The 19,379-nt window shown below is 40.1% G+C and overlaps 2 protein-coding genes across 2 annotated transcripts in view; one reads left to right on the top strand and one right to left on the bottom strand.

Moving 5' to 3' along the window:
- Positions 1 to 2,149, bottom strand: part of LOC106088995 (probable basic-leucine zipper transcription factor Q) — a 43,688-nt gene extending 41,539 nt beyond the window's left edge. Inside the window, exon 1 of the mRNA XM_013254736.2 lies at positions 1,543 to 2,149. The gene's annotated coding sequence lies outside the window, so the exon portion shown is untranslated. The remainder of the gene's footprint in view (positions 1 to 1,542) is intronic.
- A 10,929-nt stretch (positions 2,150 to 13,078) lies between these two features.
- On the top strand, positions 13,079 to 14,125 carry LOC106088999 (succinate dehydrogenase [ubiquinone] iron-sulfur subunit). The gene has a single exon (XM_013254738.2). It carries the CDS (start codon positions 13,137 to 13,139, stop codon positions 14,073 to 14,075), a length of 939 nt encoding a protein of 312 aa, XP_013110192.2. The 5' UTR covers positions 13,079 to 13,136; the 3' UTR covers positions 14,076 to 14,125.
- The last annotated feature ends 5,254 nt before the right edge of the window (positions 14,126 to 19,379 follow it).

Genomic DNA, 19,379 nt, shown 5'->3' with positions numbered 1-19,379 from the left:
ATTGAGATATAGCTGCCTTGTAGACGGATCTGCCGATAAAGGGTCCGAAGCTGATAAATGCTTTATTTCTAATCCGATTTTGCTGAAATTTGAAACAGTGAGTCCTTTTGAGCCTCTCAATATCCTACAATAGCTTAATATGGTCCAGATCCGACTATACTTAGATATTGCTGCCATATAGACCGATCTGCCGATAAAGGGTCTAAAGCCCATAAAAGATTTATTTTTTAACCGATTTCGCTGAAATTTGAAACAGTGAGTCCTTTTGAGCCTCTCAATATCCTAGCTTAATATGGTCCAGATCGGACTATATTTAGATATTGCTGCCTTATAGACCGATCTGCCGATAAAGGGTCTAATGCCCATAAATGCTTTATTTTCTATCCAATTTCGCTGAAATATGAAACAATAAGTAGTTTTAGGCCTCCGGATATCTGATCTAAATATGGATTAAATCGGACTATATGTAGATATAGCTGCCATATAGACTGATCTCCAAATAAAGGGTCTGAAGGCCATAAAAGCATTATTTTTTAACCAATTTCGCTGAAATTTGAAACAGTGAGTTCTTTTGAGCCTCTCAATATCCGAGTTTAATATGGTCCAGATCGGACTATATTTAGATATAGTTGCCACATAGACCGATATGGCGATAGGGGGTCTAATGTCCATAAATGCTTTATTTTCTATCCAATTTCGCTGAAAGTTAAAAAAGTGAGTAGTTTAAGGCCTCCCAACATCTGACCGAACTATGGTCCAGATCGGACTGTATTTATATATAGCTGCCATATAGACCGATCTGCCGATAAAGGGTCTGAAGCCCATAAAAAGTTTATTTATTACCCGATTTCGCTGGAATTTGAAACAATGAGTAGCTTTAGGCCTCCCAACATAGGACCCAAATATGGTTTGGATCGGACTATATTTAGATATAGCTGCAATACAGACCGATCTCCTAATAAAGAGTAGGAAAGCTTAATTTTTTATCCGATTTCACTGAAATTTTAATTAGTAAGTAGCTTAAGGCCACCCGCAATCTGACCCAAATATGGTTCGGATCGGACTATATTTAGATATAGCTGTCATATAGACCGATATGCCGATTAAGGCTCTAAAACCAAGAAAAGCCTTATTTATTACCCGATTTTATTGAAATTTTAAATACAAAATTCAACAGTGATTTATATTTATTAGAGACCCCTCAATGCTCGTGCCGAATTTGGGTGCATAAGTTATCTAATTTTCAACGGATTGTAACGAAAGGGGCTACATATACCCGAGGTGATGGGTATCCAAAGCTCGGCCTGCCCGAACTTAATGCCTTTGTTATTGTTTTAATATTTTAATCACTTTACATTTATTACATTTCATATAACGTTTTCCAATGATCTCTTTCAAGAGGTGAAACGAACAATTGTACATTCACAAATTGTGATGTTACAATTTTCTGTTTTCTTATGTTCTTGCTGTTAGGCAAATGTAAAGTAACCATTAAAGTTTGACTATCACATATTATAATTAAGTTTCAATATTTTTATTTACCGGAAATATTTATTAGACTCCCTTTTCTGCTGTTTTAATAAACCCGACAGTCAAAGTCATGTGCAGTTATTATTTCCCGGAATCGCAAAATTCCGACGGCATATAGAACTCAATGTTCCATTTTATAACTTATAATCAGCACTTTTGTTCCCTTAAACAATCACCATTCATAGCACTTTGTTTTTAAATTCACTTTTTTTTAATTAATATGTGAATTTTTTTCAAAATTATTGTATTTTTTAATTGATATTTTTTTTATTATTTTAAGTAATTAATTTCTAGATAATTTTAAACACAAACACACCTGAACATCACATTCAAAGCTAAATAATTTTATGTTTTCAAATTCAATTTAATTAAAGCAACGATTAATAAAAGCTTTCTTAGCGCGTACATCAACCGCAGCCGACAATTGATGCTGATGACAGTTGAAAATCAAATGAAACGTTTGCAAAAGTCTACGGCTATTAAATGTTATTAAAAAATGTTCATTTTAAAAGGCGGAAGAAGTGCGCGAGACAAACACCACCAGGACGAAGGCGCAACCAGCAACCAAACAACATACACCAAGGCAGAAGGCAGAGACAGCAGCGAAAGCATCGCTGTAAAGTGTTAATCTGAAACCGAATTGGTAACCACCAACACCACACCCACCCACCCGCTCACGTGGTTGATTGTGAATGCAGCCACAGGCAGCAACAAATAACAAAAGAAATGAACCACACGGCAAAAGGAACAAAAAAAAAACCAGCAAGCTCTGAAGCCACCCCCAAACGCCAGCAAAGATCCATTAGAGCATCTCGTTGGCAACATGATGCTGTGGATACAACGAGTATTTTGGCGCGCAACATTCCCTTCACTATTCCATTGAGCGAAGGCTTCGTAGCTAAATAACCGCAAGCCGAACAGCCGACTACCAATAACAACAAACCATACGAACTGCAACCTATGAAAGCCGAAAACAAACAAAACCAACATGTGCTTCTTTTGCCCAACAACAATAAAACGAACACGGAGTGCCACGTGAATCATATGTAAGGGATGATGTTGATGACAACAAAAGGATGTTGGTTGCGTAGAAGTCCTTTCTACATTTTAGCGGTACCATTATCATTCTAGTTTAGTCAGACCTGTAGTGGCAGGCAAAAGTAAAAGGGTATAATCAATGAGCAAATGAATAATTTTCTAGTAATCTTTACACCCTACACCACTACTATTGTCCGGAAGAAGGAGAAGAGCTAGAGCAATTATTTAGTTACCGATCGGCTTAGAATTGCTTTCTGATTCGATTTAGCTAATTCCGTTTGGCTGTCTGTCCATCTGCAAATGCAAATTTTGCCCATGAACATTCCACTAAGGAACAGAGGCAAACTTCTCACATATCAATGAGTGCAGTCCGATTCAAGTTTAAGCTCAATCTGTCTGTCCATCTACTGTTGTAATAAAGGTACTGGTCACATTAGTTGTCTGATTAGATTAGGTTAGGTTTAAGTGGCAGTCTGCCATCAGACTCACTTAGAAGTTTTCGTCCATTGTGATACCAGAAGAAGGAAGATGCCTTCTAGGTCCTACCGTTGAACCATCCAGATCGCTTTAAAAAGCCCAATCACTTGCGAATGTTCACATCCGTTAAATCAGACAGGTTCTCTAAGAAATAAGAACCTAAAGAGCAAACTTCTTCTGACTGCCAGTGCGGGACACACACACAGAAGGTATTCTATTGTCTCTTATTCTTCGATGTCCTCACAGCTTCTGCAAAAGTCGTTGCAGGCAACCTTAAGTCTGTCAGCATGATTTCCGATTAGACAGTGACCTGTCATGACGGACACAATGACTGAGACGTTTGTTCTAGCCAATGACAGCAAAGCAGTAAACCTCTTCAAGTCTAGATTAGGCCACATAGTTTTGGAATGGTCACGAGTGGGCTGTGAGCCATCTATCATTCGTTGCCCTTCGGGCCTGGTCCTGATAACTTAGTTTATATGTCGCTAGAGGCATACCCACAGATTCCAGTATCCCAGGAATGTGTAAGGTAGTTCCTGGTCTCGCAAACTCGTCTGCTTTAGAATTCCTTGGGATATCTCTGTGGCCCGGCACCCAGATCAGGTGAATTTTGAACTGTTCAGCCGTCTCGTTGAGAGATCTGCGAGAGATGAGGGCGGTTTTTGTGTTCAGAAATGCGTTCTCCAAGGATTTAATAGCTGTCTGAGAAGATATTTATGCCAATCGTCGTAATGACATCATATCTTAGCCATTTCACAACTTCCTTAATTGCAAGGATCTCTGCTTGATACACACTGCAGTGGTCGGGTAATCTTTTCGATATGACCTGAGTACAACCCAAATACCACCTGGTCGTTTAGTTTGAAACCATCCGTATAGAAGTCTATGTAACTACTGTTACCAGGGATATCGTAGTTCCCAACGGTTTTATCAGCAATAGTGGTACGCTAATTTTTATCAAAAAGCGGCTCAGGTAGGGTGTAATCCACACTGCCTGGAACATCGGATATTGTATCAAGGATAACACAGTGTCCATAGCCGTCACATGACCAATGAGAAGGCTCCCATAACCTCACGGCAGAGGTCGCAGCAGTTTTGTCTAGCCACAATGTCCAGAGGACTAAGATGTAGCATTAAATTCATGCATCAGATAGTGTCGTCCTCAGTGCGGCTGTGATGCACACACAAGCCATCCTTTGCATCCGGTTAAATATTGAGCAGTTGGTGGATTTTGACTCGCCGTCCACCAGACCACAACACCATTTAGCATTAAAGGTTTGACAGTTGCAGTATATACCCAATGCATGACACGCGGTCTAAATCCCAAACTTTTGCCAATAGCTCTCTTGCGAGTGTATAGGGCAAGAGTGGCCTTTTTTGCCCTTTCCAAAATGTTGGATTTGAAGTTCAATTTCCTGTCCAGCAAAACACCCAGGTATTTTGCGCTTTCTGTAAAGGAGACAGGGTCCACTGAAGGCAACTTGATTCTCCTGCTGAAATAAACTACTTCTGTCTTGCACGGATTTATACCCAGACCACTTTGCTGTTGCACGTTTTTCCCATAACCGTAATTGCCACGTCATCAGCATACGCGACCACTTTTACGCCTTTTTTCTTCCAGAGACAATAATATATTGTTAATAGCTATATTCCAAAGTAGAGGAGACAGTACACCTCCTTGAGGTGTACCCCTGCTGACCCATCTTTTTAGATCCACAGAACTTCTTCGAACTTTATTAGAATCGGTCGAAAATCCGTTTTTGATGGAAAAGATGTCCGTTTTGGGCTACTTTTCATTTTGGTTGTCTGATTTTGTGGTTGGATTTTTTGTCCAGCTGAAACCAATAGGGTATGGTTTTGTTTCTATTTAGGTTAGGTTAGGTTGAAAAGAGGGTGCAGATATTAATCCGCCCCATGCCACTATGGACATACACCTAAGTCAGTAATCGTCTTTTTGTGCGCTCTAAAAACTATAAAGTAACCTCTAAAAAGAAAATTTTAAGTTAGGAATTCCGTGCTACTTACAAAATCCTTAATTGTTTTCAATACCACTGCACTAAGTTGATTCATGTCTGGTATTGTGTCTCCACCTAAGTGCCGGTATCTGTTGGAAGCAAAAGCCGGGCAATGACAAAGGAAATGCTCCAACGTCTCATCATCTTCCCCACATGCCCTACACATGCTATCACTTGCCGCACCAATTTTACATAAGTGAGCTCGTAGTCCTATGTGTCCCGTTATGATACAAATAGGTATACTGACCTCCTTCTTGCTTCCTTTCAGTAATAGTCTCGTCTTCTTACGAACTGGATCCCCCCATAGGATTTTCGCTGTCCTACCGACCGTTTCGCTGTTCTACAATGTTGCATGCGCATTCGTCGCCCACTCCCTTAACTCGGACTGCTTCGAACCAAAAGGCTTCGCTAAACCTGTTATATGGTCTTTATGTTGCACTTTTTCTCCATAGCAGTCCACCAAACTACTGAGGCGTAAGTAAGTATTGGTCTAATCACGCTCCTGTAGAGCCAGTGGACTATCCTCGGATTCAGGCCCAATTTCGAGCCTATGGCCCGTCTACAAAGTGCCCAACATTTATGAGCCTTCTCAGTACGCTCCTGAATATGACACTTCCAATTCAGATTCCTGTCCAAGGTCTTAGGAGTGATCTTGGACAGTATCAGTAAGACAGGTCATTATTTGACCTTGGCAGATATCGAAATCGTCTTATTGACGAAACGTAGTGCGTTAAATTGGCCCGCCTTCGTCTTCGTCGTGAACAGACATATATCATTCTTTTCTGGGTTAACATAGAGACCTCTGGGTCTAGCCCAGTCATATGTCATATGCAAGACCCTTTCGGCCCTTCTGCATAGCTCGTTCGGATCCTTACCCCTTAGAAGTATTATAACATCATCTGCATAGACAGACGGGTCCGATACCCTCCTCAGTCAGCATCCGTAATTGGTCATTTATGGTGGTCACCCATAGGAGTGGCGATAAAATGCCCCCCTGTGGCCTGTCCTTTGCCACTTTCTCCCTTATATTTAAGCCACGGCACACAATTTAACCACCGGTTCCTTAGCATATGGTTTATCTAGTCTCTGGCACGGTGTAAGAAATGCAACATTTTTTCACTCTCTCTCAAACGAACACTTCACCCGGTGGTGGGGTTAAATTTTTTTTGACAAACGAACACAAAATTTCGATTTCAGTGCAACATGTCGAAAAAATTTTACGCCTTTCATCACAATCAAAATCGCCAATAGACTTCTATACGGATGGTTCCAAACTAGACGACCAGGTTGGCTTTTGGGTGAGATCTGTAGAAATAGGACTGTTCCAGAACACTCAATGAGATGGTTGTACACTGCAAAATTCACCTGTTCTGGGTGCCGGGCCACAGAGATATCCCAGGGAAATGTAGAGCGGACGAGCTTGCGAACTAGGAACTGCATTACACATTTCAGGGAAACTTAGCGACATGGAAGCTTAGTCTTCAGGATCAGGCCCGAAGGACAACTAATGATAGACGGTCACAAAGGGACGGGTGTAGATATTCCAAAATTATGTGACATAATCTAGACTTGAAGAGGCCTGCCGCCCTGCTGTCGCTGGCTAGAACCGACATCTCAGTCATTGTGACCGTCATGACAGGTCACTGTTTAATCAAAAAACATGCTGACAGACTGACGGTTACAAGTAACGACTTTTGTAGAAGACTTGAGGACGTGGAGGAAGAAGAGACCATAGAACATCTGGCAGTTAGAAGGAGTTCCACTTTAGGTTCTCAATACTTTGAGAACTAGTCTGACTTAGCGGATGTGATCATTCGCCAGTTGTTGGGCTTTTTAAAGCCATCTGGATGGTTCAACGGTAGGAACTACAGGCCTGGATCAACGGTAGGAAAACGCTTGGAACGAGTCGTATGCCAGACTGTCACATAAGCCTAAACTAGGCAAATATAACGATGAGTTCCATACGAAATGACCTGACTTAATCCTATATCATAACCCTCTATCTATAAGATTTTGAACAGCATTTTCTTGTTTTCCATCTTGGCCCATATAGTAAACCAACTAACCCCTTCACACCATTTTAGCTATAGGTGTTTGCATAGCAATTTTACGAATGTCAAAACGTCATACATGCTGTGATTATTTTCACTCAAAGGCAATAGTTGCATTCATGCAGTCCGTCTGTATTTCTGTCAGTCACTGGAACAGTATCTGATACAAAATACTCAGCGACATCATAGTTGGGAAAAGTCATTCGGTATCTCTTCATGCACTTTATAGAAGATGTATTAACAAAGGGACTCACATGGACGAAATTAATTTAAAGTTTCAAGTATTGAAATTAACCCAATGCAATATGGTATCAACATTTAAAGAAGGAATTTCACATTTTTGGTATTTTTATACCCTCCACCCTAGGATGGGGGTATACTAATTTCGTCATTCTGTTTGTAACTACTCGAAATATTAAACTGAGACCACATAAAGTATATATATTCTTGATCGTAGTGACATTTTATGTCGATCTAGCCATGTCCGTCCGTCCGTCTGCCTGTCCGTCTGTCTGTCGAAAGCACGCTAACTTTGGAAGGAGTAAAGCTAGCCGCTTGAAATTTTGCACAAATGCTTCTTATGAGTGTAGGTTGGTTGGGATTGCCATATAAACCGATCTTGGGTCTTGACTTCTTGAGATTCTGGAGTGTGAAATTCTTATTCGATTGGAATGAAATTTTGCACGACGTGTTTTGTTTTGGTATCCAACAACTGTGTCAAGTATGGTTCAAATCGTAACCATAACCTGATATAGCTGTCATATAAACCGATCTTGGATCTTGACTTCTTGAGCCACTGGAGAGCGCAATTCTTATCCGATTTGAATGAAATTGTGTACGAAGTATTTTGTTATGATATCCAACAACTGTGCCAAGTATGGTTGAAATCGGTAAATAACCTGATATAGCTGTCATATAAACCGATCTGGGGACTTGACTTCTTGAGCTTCTAGAGGGCGCAATTCCTATCCTATTTGGCTGAAATTTTGCATGACGTATTTTATTATGACTTTCAACAACTCTGCCAAATAAGGTTCAAATCGGTTCATAACCAGATATAGATGCCATATAAACCGATCTGGTATTTTGACTTCTTGAGCCTCTAGAGTTCGCAATTAGTATCCGATTTGCCTGAAATTTTATATGACGGATTCTCTCATGACCATCAACATAGGTGTTTATTATGGTCTGAATCGGTCCATAGCCTAATACAGCTCCCATATAAATCGATCTCTCTATTTTACTTCTTGAGCACCCCAAAGGGCGCACTTATTCGAATTGGCTGACATTTTGCACAGGTCTCCAACATATAATTTAATTGTGGTCCAAACTGGACCATATCTAGATATCGCTCTAATAGCAGAGCAAATCTTTTCTTATATCCTTTTTTTGCCTAAGAAGAGATGCCGGAAAAGAACTCAAGAAATGCGATCCATGGTGGAGGGTATATAAGATTCGGCCCGGCCGAACTTAGCACGCTTTTACTTGTTAAGTCTAAGCTGTTACTACAAAAAAAAAATTAAGGCTAGTAACCTCATAGGCATCCTAATCCTTATATTAAAAATCCAAGTTTTATACAAAAAAAAACATTAATCTTAATATTTTGCTTTCCAAGATAAGAATCTCGTTAACTTTAGAGTGAGAATTCAGTTTTTTGTTTCTTTTAAATACTACCCATTTAAATTTTAAACAGATTTTGCTTCTTATGCATAACTGATTCCATACTTCCACCAAATTGAAATATCTTTACGTGCAAAACTGTCTTTTTAATATTAAATATGAAATCCTGTTGCTGCGTTAACACGACATGAGAGGGAGAAGAGATTTGATTGTGATGCGCCAGGATTTGTTGCATATTGTTTACACTTTGGGTTGGTGGTGTTGTTATGGAAATGTCTACGAATGTGATGCGGTGAACACAGTCACTCTTCTCCGTGTTTGTTGATGTCGCTGGTTAGAGTTGCTTTTTTATTGTTAAAACACTTTTTCACAAAGTTTTTTCCTTCTGTTGTTTTGTGGGAGTTTTACCAATTTATGACGAAGCATTGCTCACTCTTGATGATGATGGTAGTGGCACTCATGTCGACAGTGGTGCTGGTGGTGAGAACGATGATAGCTGCTACACGACTGCAACAAACAATCAACATAATACCTATGAAGATAGCAAAAGGAAGGATACATTACAAGTTTGATTGAAAGCTGTGAGGCGTGCAGCATTCAGAAGGCAAGGCTTCAAAATATTATGGTGATTCTGTGTGTGTGTGTGTGTGTCATATCAGTCTGTTAGGATGTAACAATAAGTTTTTAGAGCACATTCATGTTTGCAATTGTCCTTATGTTTGGTTGAGTATAGAAACATTCATAACAATATAACAATGCATTGCATTTCCTTTTTTATGATGTTCATCATGTTAAAAAAAAGTAAGAAAGCCTTGGTTACACCATGTTTTAAATTTCAACATAGATGGCTTAAATGAATGCACTCAAAAAAAGGCTTTGAAGTGCACAAATTTAATCTATATAGATTAAAAAGACATCATCCACCAATTATGAGTTTTGATCATTGCAACGAATTCCTTAATTTATGTTCCAATATCGTAAAATAAACCGCCAAAAGCTCTGTTTTTTTGCGAAGTTTATAAGCTAACGATAGACGGAAAATTGAATATAGCTAGATCGATTTAAGCCATAAAGCCGATCAAGAATATCAATACCTTATGAAGTCTTACATCATGTTTCCGTATTTCAAGTAAGGAATAACAGGTAAGGTTAGGTTAGTTTGAAAAGAGGGTGCAGATATTAATCCGCCCCATGCCACTATGGACATACCCTAAGCCAGTAATCGGCTCGTTGTACGCTCTAAAAACTATAAAGTAATCTCTTAAAAGAAAATTTTAAGTTAGGAATTCCGTGCTACTTACAAAATACTCACTTGTTTTCAATACCACTCCCCTAAGTTGGTTCATATCTGATATTGTATCTCCACCTAAGTGCCGGTATCTGTTGGACGCGAAAACCGGGCAATGACAAAGGAAATGCTCCAATGTCTCTTCATCTTCCCCGCATGCCCTACACATGCTATCACTCGCCGCACCGATTTTACATAAGTGAGCTCGTAGTCCCCTATGTCCCGTTATGATACCAATAGCTATACCAACCTCCTTCTTGCTTCCATTCAGTAATAGCCTCGTCTTCTCACGATCTGGATCCCCCATAGGATTTTCGCCGTCCTACCGACCATTTCGCTGTTCCACAATGTTGCATGCGCATTCGTCAACCACTCCCTTAACTAGGACTGCGTCGATGCGAAAGGCTTCGGGTTAACCAAGTTTATTGACTGCAGTCCTCTGGCCTTCACCGCCAAATCGTCTGCCCTTTCATTTCCCTTTACTCCGTTATGGCCCGGCACCCAAACGATGCGGATTTTTCCATCCTCAGAGAAGGCAATAATCTCCTTCTTACACTGCAAGACTATTCGTGACCTTACCGTCCTGGTTGTTATTGCCCTTATGGCAATTTTACTGTCGGTAAAGATGTTCACACTAGACGTCCTCGCGTTAGTACTACACACCTACACGCATTCCGTGATCGCCCGGATCTCCGCCTGCAGGACCGTATTATGGTCAGGCAGTCTAAAACAGATCTCAGTCCTCAGACCACTCTGTCCTCTAGCTTTGATCCATCCGTATAACATGATCTTCCAGATGATAATACTAGGGTTCCGTCAATCAAAGATTGTGCCGATGGCAGCAGTGCCTCGCACCCGACTTCAAGGTACATCTCAGGTATCCGATTGGAAACCTATCGTCGCCTCGATTATACCGCGAGAGTATGAGCTGCTCCCATCCCCAATCCATTCTCCCATCGCCTTAAGTCTCATAGCCGCAATGGCTGCCTCACATTTAATCTGTATGTCAATGTGTCAGATATCTAGAATAGTCTTCAGTGCCCTTGTGGGCGTGGTCCTCATCGCTCCGCCTATGCCAAGACAAAATGTTCTCTGAACCTGTTGTATGGTCCTTATGTTGAACTTATTCTCCATAGCAGTCCAACAAACTACTGAGGCGTAAGTTAGTATGGGTCTAATCACGCTCCTGGCTATCCTAGGATTCAGGCCCCATTTCGAGCCTACGGCCCGTCTACATAGTTCCCAACATCTGTGAGCCTTCTCAGTACGCTCCTGAATGTGACACTTCCAATTAAGTTTCCTGTCTAAGATCACATCTAAGTATTTGACCTTGTCGGATATCGAAATCGTCTTATTGAGGAAACGTGGTGCGTTAAAATGGCCCACCTTCGTCTGCCTCATGAACAGGCATATTTCAGTCTTCTCTGGGTTGACATTGAGATCTCTCGGTCTAGCCCAGTCATATGCCATATGCAAGACCCTTTCGGCCCTTCTGCATAGCTCGTTCGGATCCTTACCCCTTAGAAGTAGTGGTGTAGGGCATAAAACCAAGTAAAAGCTAAAGTGCTAAATTCGGCCGGGCCGAATCTTGAGAACCCACCACCATGGATTCTGCTACAATTTTTTACAAAGTAAATTTAGTTGAAGGGCATACATTTATTTTACATACTAAACTTCTGTCAAACTAGCAAGAATTAAAGCTTCTAGGAACAGAACAAGGATGATCGAAAAACCAGTTTACATGGGAGCTACATCAGATTATAAACTGATTTTGGCACAGTTGTTGGAAGTCGTAATAGAACATCGCATGCAAAATTTCACCCAAATCGGAAAATATTTGCGGCTTGTAAGGACTCAAGAAGTCAAATCGGGAGATCGGTTTATATGGGACCTATATCAGGTTATAGACCGATATGAACCGTACTTAGCAAAATTTCTGCCAAATAGGACAAAAATTGTGGCATCCAGGGGCTCAAGAAGTCAAGTCGGGAGATCGGTTTATATGTATTTTAAGGCCTCCCGACATCTGACTCAAATATGATCTAGATCGAACTATATTTAGATATAGCTGCCATATAGACCGATCTGCCGATAAAGGGTCTGTAGCCCATAAAAGCTTTATTTATTACCCGATTTTGCTGAAATTTGAAACAGTGAGTTGCTTTAGACCTCCCAACATTGGACCCAAAAACGCTTCAGATCGGACTATATTTAGATATAGCTGCCATATAGACCGATCAGGCGATAAGGGTCTGAAACCCGTAAAAGCTTTATTTTTCATCCAATTTCGCTGAAATTTGAAATTGTGGGTAGTTTTAGGTCTCCCGACATCCGTCCCGAATATGGTTCGCATCGGACTATATTTAGATATAGCTGCCATATAGACCGATCTGCCGTTTAAGGGTCTGGAACCCATAAAAGCCTTATTTTTTATCCGATTTCGCTGAAATTTGAAACAGTAAGTAGTTTTAGGCCACCCGCCATTTGACCCAAATATGGTACGGATCGGACTATATTTAGATATAGCTGTCATATGCCGATTAAGGGTCTGAAGCTCATAAAAGCTTTATATATTACCCGATTTTGTTGAAATTTGAAATACAAAATTCAACAGTGACTTTTATTTTTTAGACCACTCAATGTCCTTGCCGAATTTGGGTGCATAAGTTATCAGATTTTCAACGGATTGTGACGAAAGGGGGTCTACATACATACCCGAGGTGGTGGGCCCGGCCCGGACGAACTCAATGCCTTTTTATTACTTGTTTTCATTTTGTAAGGGCTTCATGTCTGCTCTGATTATCGGTTAAGATGTATACCCGTTAGGCATAAAGCCAAACCTAACTAATCGCATTGATCAACCCACCCACATAGACGACCAATAGATTATAATGAGTTTGCCGGGTTTGGTCGTTTTGGATTTACCAGGTCTTAATTATCCCTTATAAGTGTTCCAAACCGTATTACAATAAAAAACAACAGCAATTACTAAATGTATCCCCGAAAATTTAATTTGCTGGGTTGTACATATAAACATAACAAAATAGTAGTATTTGTTTTTTCCGTAATGACATACACACTTAAAAAATTATTAAAATTTCTTTTCATCATATAATCATGACCTTACGATTTTTATCTTGGGATTATAATAACCCATTGAAGCTTAAACGAATATATTGGCCTTACAGATATTTGACTACGGGTGTAGCACAATGTCAAGCATCAAAAAGCGCCACTGAAAACTCCTCCATTGGCACCGGCCATAGTGACGCTCAACCTAAAGATGTTCAAATGAAATCAGTTGAGGTATACCGCTGGAAACCTGGTGAAAATCCTCAGATGCAAACTTACAAAATTGATTTGCGACACTGTGGTCCCATGGTTTTAGACATATTGATAAAAATCAAAAATGAAGTGGATCAAACTTTGACCTTTCGCCGATCTTGTCGTGAGGGTATATGCGGTTCATGTGCCATGAATATAAACGGCCTTAACACTTTGGCGTGTACCTGCAAAATAGATAAGAATTTATCGCAGCCCCTGCGCATTTATCCCTTGCCACACATGTATGTGGTACGGGATCTGGTACCAGATCTGTCGCAGTTCTATGAACAATACCGTTCAATACGACCATGGTTGCAACGAAAGAATAACAAAATGGAGATTACAGGATCAGCCCAGTATTTGCAACACCCGGCCGACCGCGAAGTCTTAGATGGTTTGTATGAGTGCATATTGTGTTGCTGTTGCCAAGCTTCCTGTCCCTCATATTGGTGGAATAGTGATCGTTATTTGGGTCCAGCCATCTTAATGCAAGCCTATCGTTGGGTTATTGATTCACGTGATGAGGCGACCGAAGAACGTTTGAATCAACTTAGGGATCCGTATAAAATCTATCGATGCCACACTATCATGAACTGTACCAATACATGTCCCAAAGGACTTAATCCAGCTAAAGCTATTGTGAAATTGAAACAATTACTGGCTGGCTATAGCAAAAAGCCCAAACCAAAATTTAATCCTTCTAAACTAGAAGATGATGTAAACTTAAACTAATGAGAAATATATTTTGTAATAAAATTGTTGATGGAGCATCTGTTAATCTATTTTTGCAGTATAAAAAGTGTTGCGTTATCGATTAAACAGTAAGCTTATTTTTATTGAACGACAAGCCGACAATCGGACAAAAATTGCGGCTAGTAAGGACTCAAGAAGTCAAAACGGAAAATCGGCTTATATGGGAGCTATATCAGGTTATAAACCGATTTGAACCGTACTTGGCACAGTTGTTGAAAATCATAACAGAACACTACGTGCTCTATTTCAGCCAAATCGGACATGGGAGCTATATCAGGCCCATTCTAGCTTCTAGTTTTGGTCCATCTGTGTAGCATGAACTTCTAGATGGCAATACCGGAGTTTCGTCAATTCAAGAAATTATAGTCCGATTCGGACCATAAATGAATGCTGAACATTGTAGAAGTCATTGTGTAATATTTAATTTCATTCGGATAAGAATTGCGCCTTGTAGGGGCTCAAGAAGCAAAATTGAGAGATCGGTTTATATGGGAGCTGTTCAGACCATATTGAACACGTATGTTGCAAGCCATGAGAGAAGCCGTTGTACATAATTTCTGCCAAATCGGATGAGAATTGCGTCCTCTAGAGGTTCAAGAAGTCAAGATCCCAGATCGGTTTATATGGCAGCTATATCAAAACATGGACCGATATGAACCATACTAAGCGCTGTTGTTGGAAGTGATACCAAAACACCACGTGCAAATTATAATTTCAGTCAAATCGGACGAGAATTCCGCCCTCTAGAGGCTCAAGAAGTCAAGACCCCCGATCGGTTTATATGGCAGCTATATCAAAACATTTACTCATATGGCCCATTTACAATCCCAACCGACCTACACTAATAAAAAGTGTTTGTGCAAAATTTCAAGCGGCTAGCTTTATTCCTTCGAAAGTTAACGTGCTTTCGACAGACAGACGGACGGACATGGCTAAATCGACTTTAAATGCCACGACGATCAAGAATATATATACTTTATGGGGTCTCAGCCGATTATTTCAAGGAGTTACAAACAAAATGACGAAATTGGTATACCCCCATTCAATGGTGGAGGGTATAAAATCTACAAATGAAATCAAATAAGCGAATATAAACTGAAACATTAATTTTTTAAATGTACTTTTTGCATACAGTCTATACGAATTAATTAAATTTGCCAAAATTTTATATCTCTTTGAAATTCAATATTACCATGAAAACCGTATATATTTGGCGCAATATATTTTTTATTTTTTTTATACTCTCCACCATAGGATGGGGGTATACTAATTTCGTCATTCCGTTTGTAACACCTCGAAATATTCATCTGAGACCCCATAAATAATATATATACATGTGATCGTCATGACATTTAAAGTCTATCAAGCCATGTCCGTCCGTCGGTCGGTGTAGGTCAAATCGGTCCATGTTTTGATATAGCTGCCACATAAACCGATCTTGGATCTTGACTTTTGAGCCACTAAAGGGCGCAATTCTTATTCGATTTGGCTGAAATTTTGCATTAGGTGTTTTGTTATGACTTCCAACAACTGTGCTAAGTATGGTCGAAATCAGTCCATAACCTGATATAGCTGCCATATAAACCGATCTCTCGATTAGACTTCTTGAGCTTCTGGAGGGCACAATTCTTATCCGATTTGGCACATATCCTTTTGCTATGACTTCCAACAACTGTGCTTAGTATGGCCTAAATCGGTTCAAAACCTGATATAGCTGTCATATAAACCAATCTCCTAATTTGACTTTCTGAGCCTCTAGAGGGCGCAATTATTATTCAATTTGCCTGAAATCTTGCAGGTGATTTTTTTCTATGACTTGTACGGCAAGGCAAGTACTTTCCATATCGGTCAATAACTCCATATAGCTCATATATATATAAAAAATAAATAATTCCAAAAACTTGACAAATGCAATCCATTGTGGAGGGTATATAAAATTCGGCCCGACCGAACTTAGCACGCTTTTACTTGTTTCGAAATGAAATTCGCAAAGAATCATGTTCGATTTTAAAGTGCCACATTTAAATTTTTAGAAATGCAGATATTTTCATTTGCATGGACGTAAAATCAAATACATGTAGCAGTGTCAATTTAATCACTTACAGCCAAATCTCAACGGCGAATATTGGAATTGTTTACTCTCGATGTCAATATGAGTATATCTCCCTCTGACTGAAGATGTTCCAGACAGGCAACAAATGCTAAACCAGTTGTTGCAAAGTGCTTTTGCTGAAATGACAATCTGAGATTTGGCACTGTCAGTTAACACTTCAGCCAACCACACTCAAATCCTTGCCACAAGTGTACCTTAGAATAAAATCATGCACAGTAATATCCTACAAGCATACAAATACACTCGCACACACACACACACACAGACATACTTACCCCATATGAAAATCTATTTGAATTTGAACAGGAAGCAATTGCACAATTCCACATACCCGCGGATTCATGAATTCTTTTCCATGTGTGGCTATGTTTGCTGTTGTTTTTCGGTGTGGGGCTTGTATGGAGACAATTCAATTTACCACAATTTTTTATTCGCTAGAAGTGTGCAAACAATCAACAAAATTTAGATAAAATGTCCCCGATCAAATATTTACCACAATTTGGTACACATCTAACTAAACTCATCAATCGTTTATACATGTACAGTAAATAGGGACGACAGTATTGACAAAACATATAATGCTGGAATGATTGAATGCAAGAGGTAATAAGTGTTCTTTACCTTCCAAATTTTAATAAAAACCTTATGCAAAGTTGAAAACCTCTCCGTCCGGCAACTAACCTAACGAAGAGAGCTACCAAGCGATGTCTGGAGACTAAACTCAAAAAATTCCCAAAGTAAGGTCCCTGGTAGAGTGGCGAACCATGTAACGTTTGGCCATCATAAAAGGGAAAAGAGCCACGAGCAAGAAACCATAGGCGCGGCTATCTAGACTACAAGGGAAAACGAACAACTGGGTTTTTCGAGCCAGACACCAGTCATCATGTACAGTTTCGAAGTTATTTTTAAAATCAGCCCAGCCGTTGTACCGAAAGAAATAAATTCGATGGTATCAGCAAACACTATCTGCTGATTAAACAAGTAAAAAAGCGTTAAGTTCGACAGGGCCGAACTTTGAATACCCACCACCTCGGGTATATATGTAAACCACTTTTCGTCAAAATCCGGTGAAAATACATTCCTTATGCCCCATAGCACAAGGCATGTATTTTCACCTTGAAATTGGATTATAAATGCGCCTTTTATGAGGCCAAGACTTTAAATCGAGATATCGGTCTATATGGCAGCTATATCCAAAAATGGACCAATTTGGGCCAAGTTGCAGAAAAATTTCGAAGAGCCTAACACAACTCACTGTCCCAAATTTTGGCGACATCGGACAATAAATGCGCCTTTTATGGGGCCAAGACTTTAATTCTTCTCTTCAGCTATGTCCAAGTCTTGATCGATCTAAGCCAAATTGCAGAAATATGTCGAGGGGCTTAACTTAACTCACTGTCCCAAATGTTGGTGACATCGGACAATAAATGCGCCTTTTATGGACCCAAAACCTTAAATCTAGAGATCGGTCTATATTGCAGCTATATCCAAATCTGAACCGATCTGGGCTAAATTAAAAAAGGATGTCGAAGGGCCTAACACAACTCACTGTACCAAATTTCAGCGAATTCGGAAAATAAATGTGGCTTTTATTGGGATAAGACCTTAAATCGGCGGATCGATCTATATGGGGGCTATATAAAGATATAGTCCGATACCCACAGATTCCAGTGTCCCTGGAGTGTGTAAGGTAGTTTCTAGTCTCGCAAACTCGTCTGCTTTATAATTCCCTGGTATATCTCTGTGGGCCGGCACTCAGAACAAGTGAATTTTGAACTGTTCAGCCATCTCATTAAGAGATCTGCGACAGTCGAGGGCGGTGTTTTTGTTCAGAAATGAGAAGATATTTATGCCAATCGTCGTAATGACATTATATCTTAGCCACTTCCTTAATTGCAAGGATCTCTGCTTGATACACACTGCAGTGGTCGGGTAACCTCTTCGATATGACCAGTTCTAGATCTTTAGAGTACACCCCAAAGCCCACCTGGTCGTTTAGTTTGGAACCATCCGTATAAAACTCTATGTAACTTCTGTTCCCAGGGATATCGTAGTTCCAATCGGTTCAATCAGTAATAGTGGTACAGTAATTTGTATCAAAAAGCGGCTCAGGTAGGATGTAATCCACACTGCCTGGAACATGGGATATTGTATCAAGTATAACACAGTGTCCGTAGCCGCCACATGACCGATGAGAAGGACGGATTTTGAAGCGCCGTCCACCAGACCACAACACCATTTAGCATTAAAGGTTTGACAACTCCAGTATATACACAATGCTTGACACGTGTTCTAAATCCCAAACTTCTGCCAATAGCTTTCTTGCGGGTGTTTAGGGCAAGAGTGGCCTTTTTTGCCCTTTCCGAAATGTTGGATTTCAATTTCCTGTCCAGCAAAACACTTGCACTTTGCACTTCTGTAAATGGAACATTCTCTCCTCCCAAAGAGACAGGTTCCACTGTAAGCAACTTGTATCTGCTGAAAAGAACTACTTCCGTCTTGCAGTGATATATACCCAGACCACTTTCGGTAGCCCACTTTGCTGTTGCACGTAGAGCTTCCTGAAGTATATATCATAGAGTGCTGGACCGCAATTGCCACGTCATCAGCATACGCGACCACTTTTACGCCTTTTTTTCAGAGACAATAATATATTGTTAATGGCTATATTCCAAAGTAGAGGAATCCATCTTTTTAGATCCGCAGATCCGAAGCCTGCCGTAATGCATCTTTTAGTAAGTAAGTTATTAATAAACTTTCTTACGGTAGAGTTGATGCCTAGAAACTCCTTCGTGATTGACGTCGGTTTTACATTATTGAAAGCACCTTCAAAGTCAATTAATGCTACCATTGCATATTCCTTGACAGCGAGAGTACCCTTTATGTAGCCGAATAGGTCGTGAAGGGCAGTTTCAGTGGATTTGCCTTTACTATATGCATGCTGCAGCCGCGACAGGCGATCTCCAGGGGTCTTTGCCCTAAGATATGTTTCTATCAACCTCTCAAGCAGCAGAAAGGATGACAGACTATTAGGACGAAAATCTTTCGCCTTCGTGTGGTAAGATTTTTCTGCTTTCGGAAAACGAAAATGACCTTCGTGACTTTCTGATACAAGCAGATTATCAGACACAGCTTGTAATTCAACCGGTGATACATCATCAGGGCCTGGC

This window comes from Stomoxys calcitrans, chromosome 4 (assembly GCF_963082655.1).
Source record: "Stomoxys calcitrans chromosome 4, idStoCalc2.1, whole genome shotgun sequence".
Classification (NCBI taxonomy): Eukaryota; Metazoa; Arthropoda; class Insecta; order Diptera; family Muscidae; genus Stomoxys; species Stomoxys calcitrans.
Note: the sequence above shows the minus strand (reverse complement) of the source record. Positions and strands in the feature narration are given on the sequence as shown.

What these genes read in the sequence shown, in the direction of transcription:
- LOC106088999 (XM_013254738.2), top strand. Translation starts at nt 13,137, where the DNA reads ATGACCTTACGATTTTTATCTTGGGATTATAATAACCCATTGAAGCTT.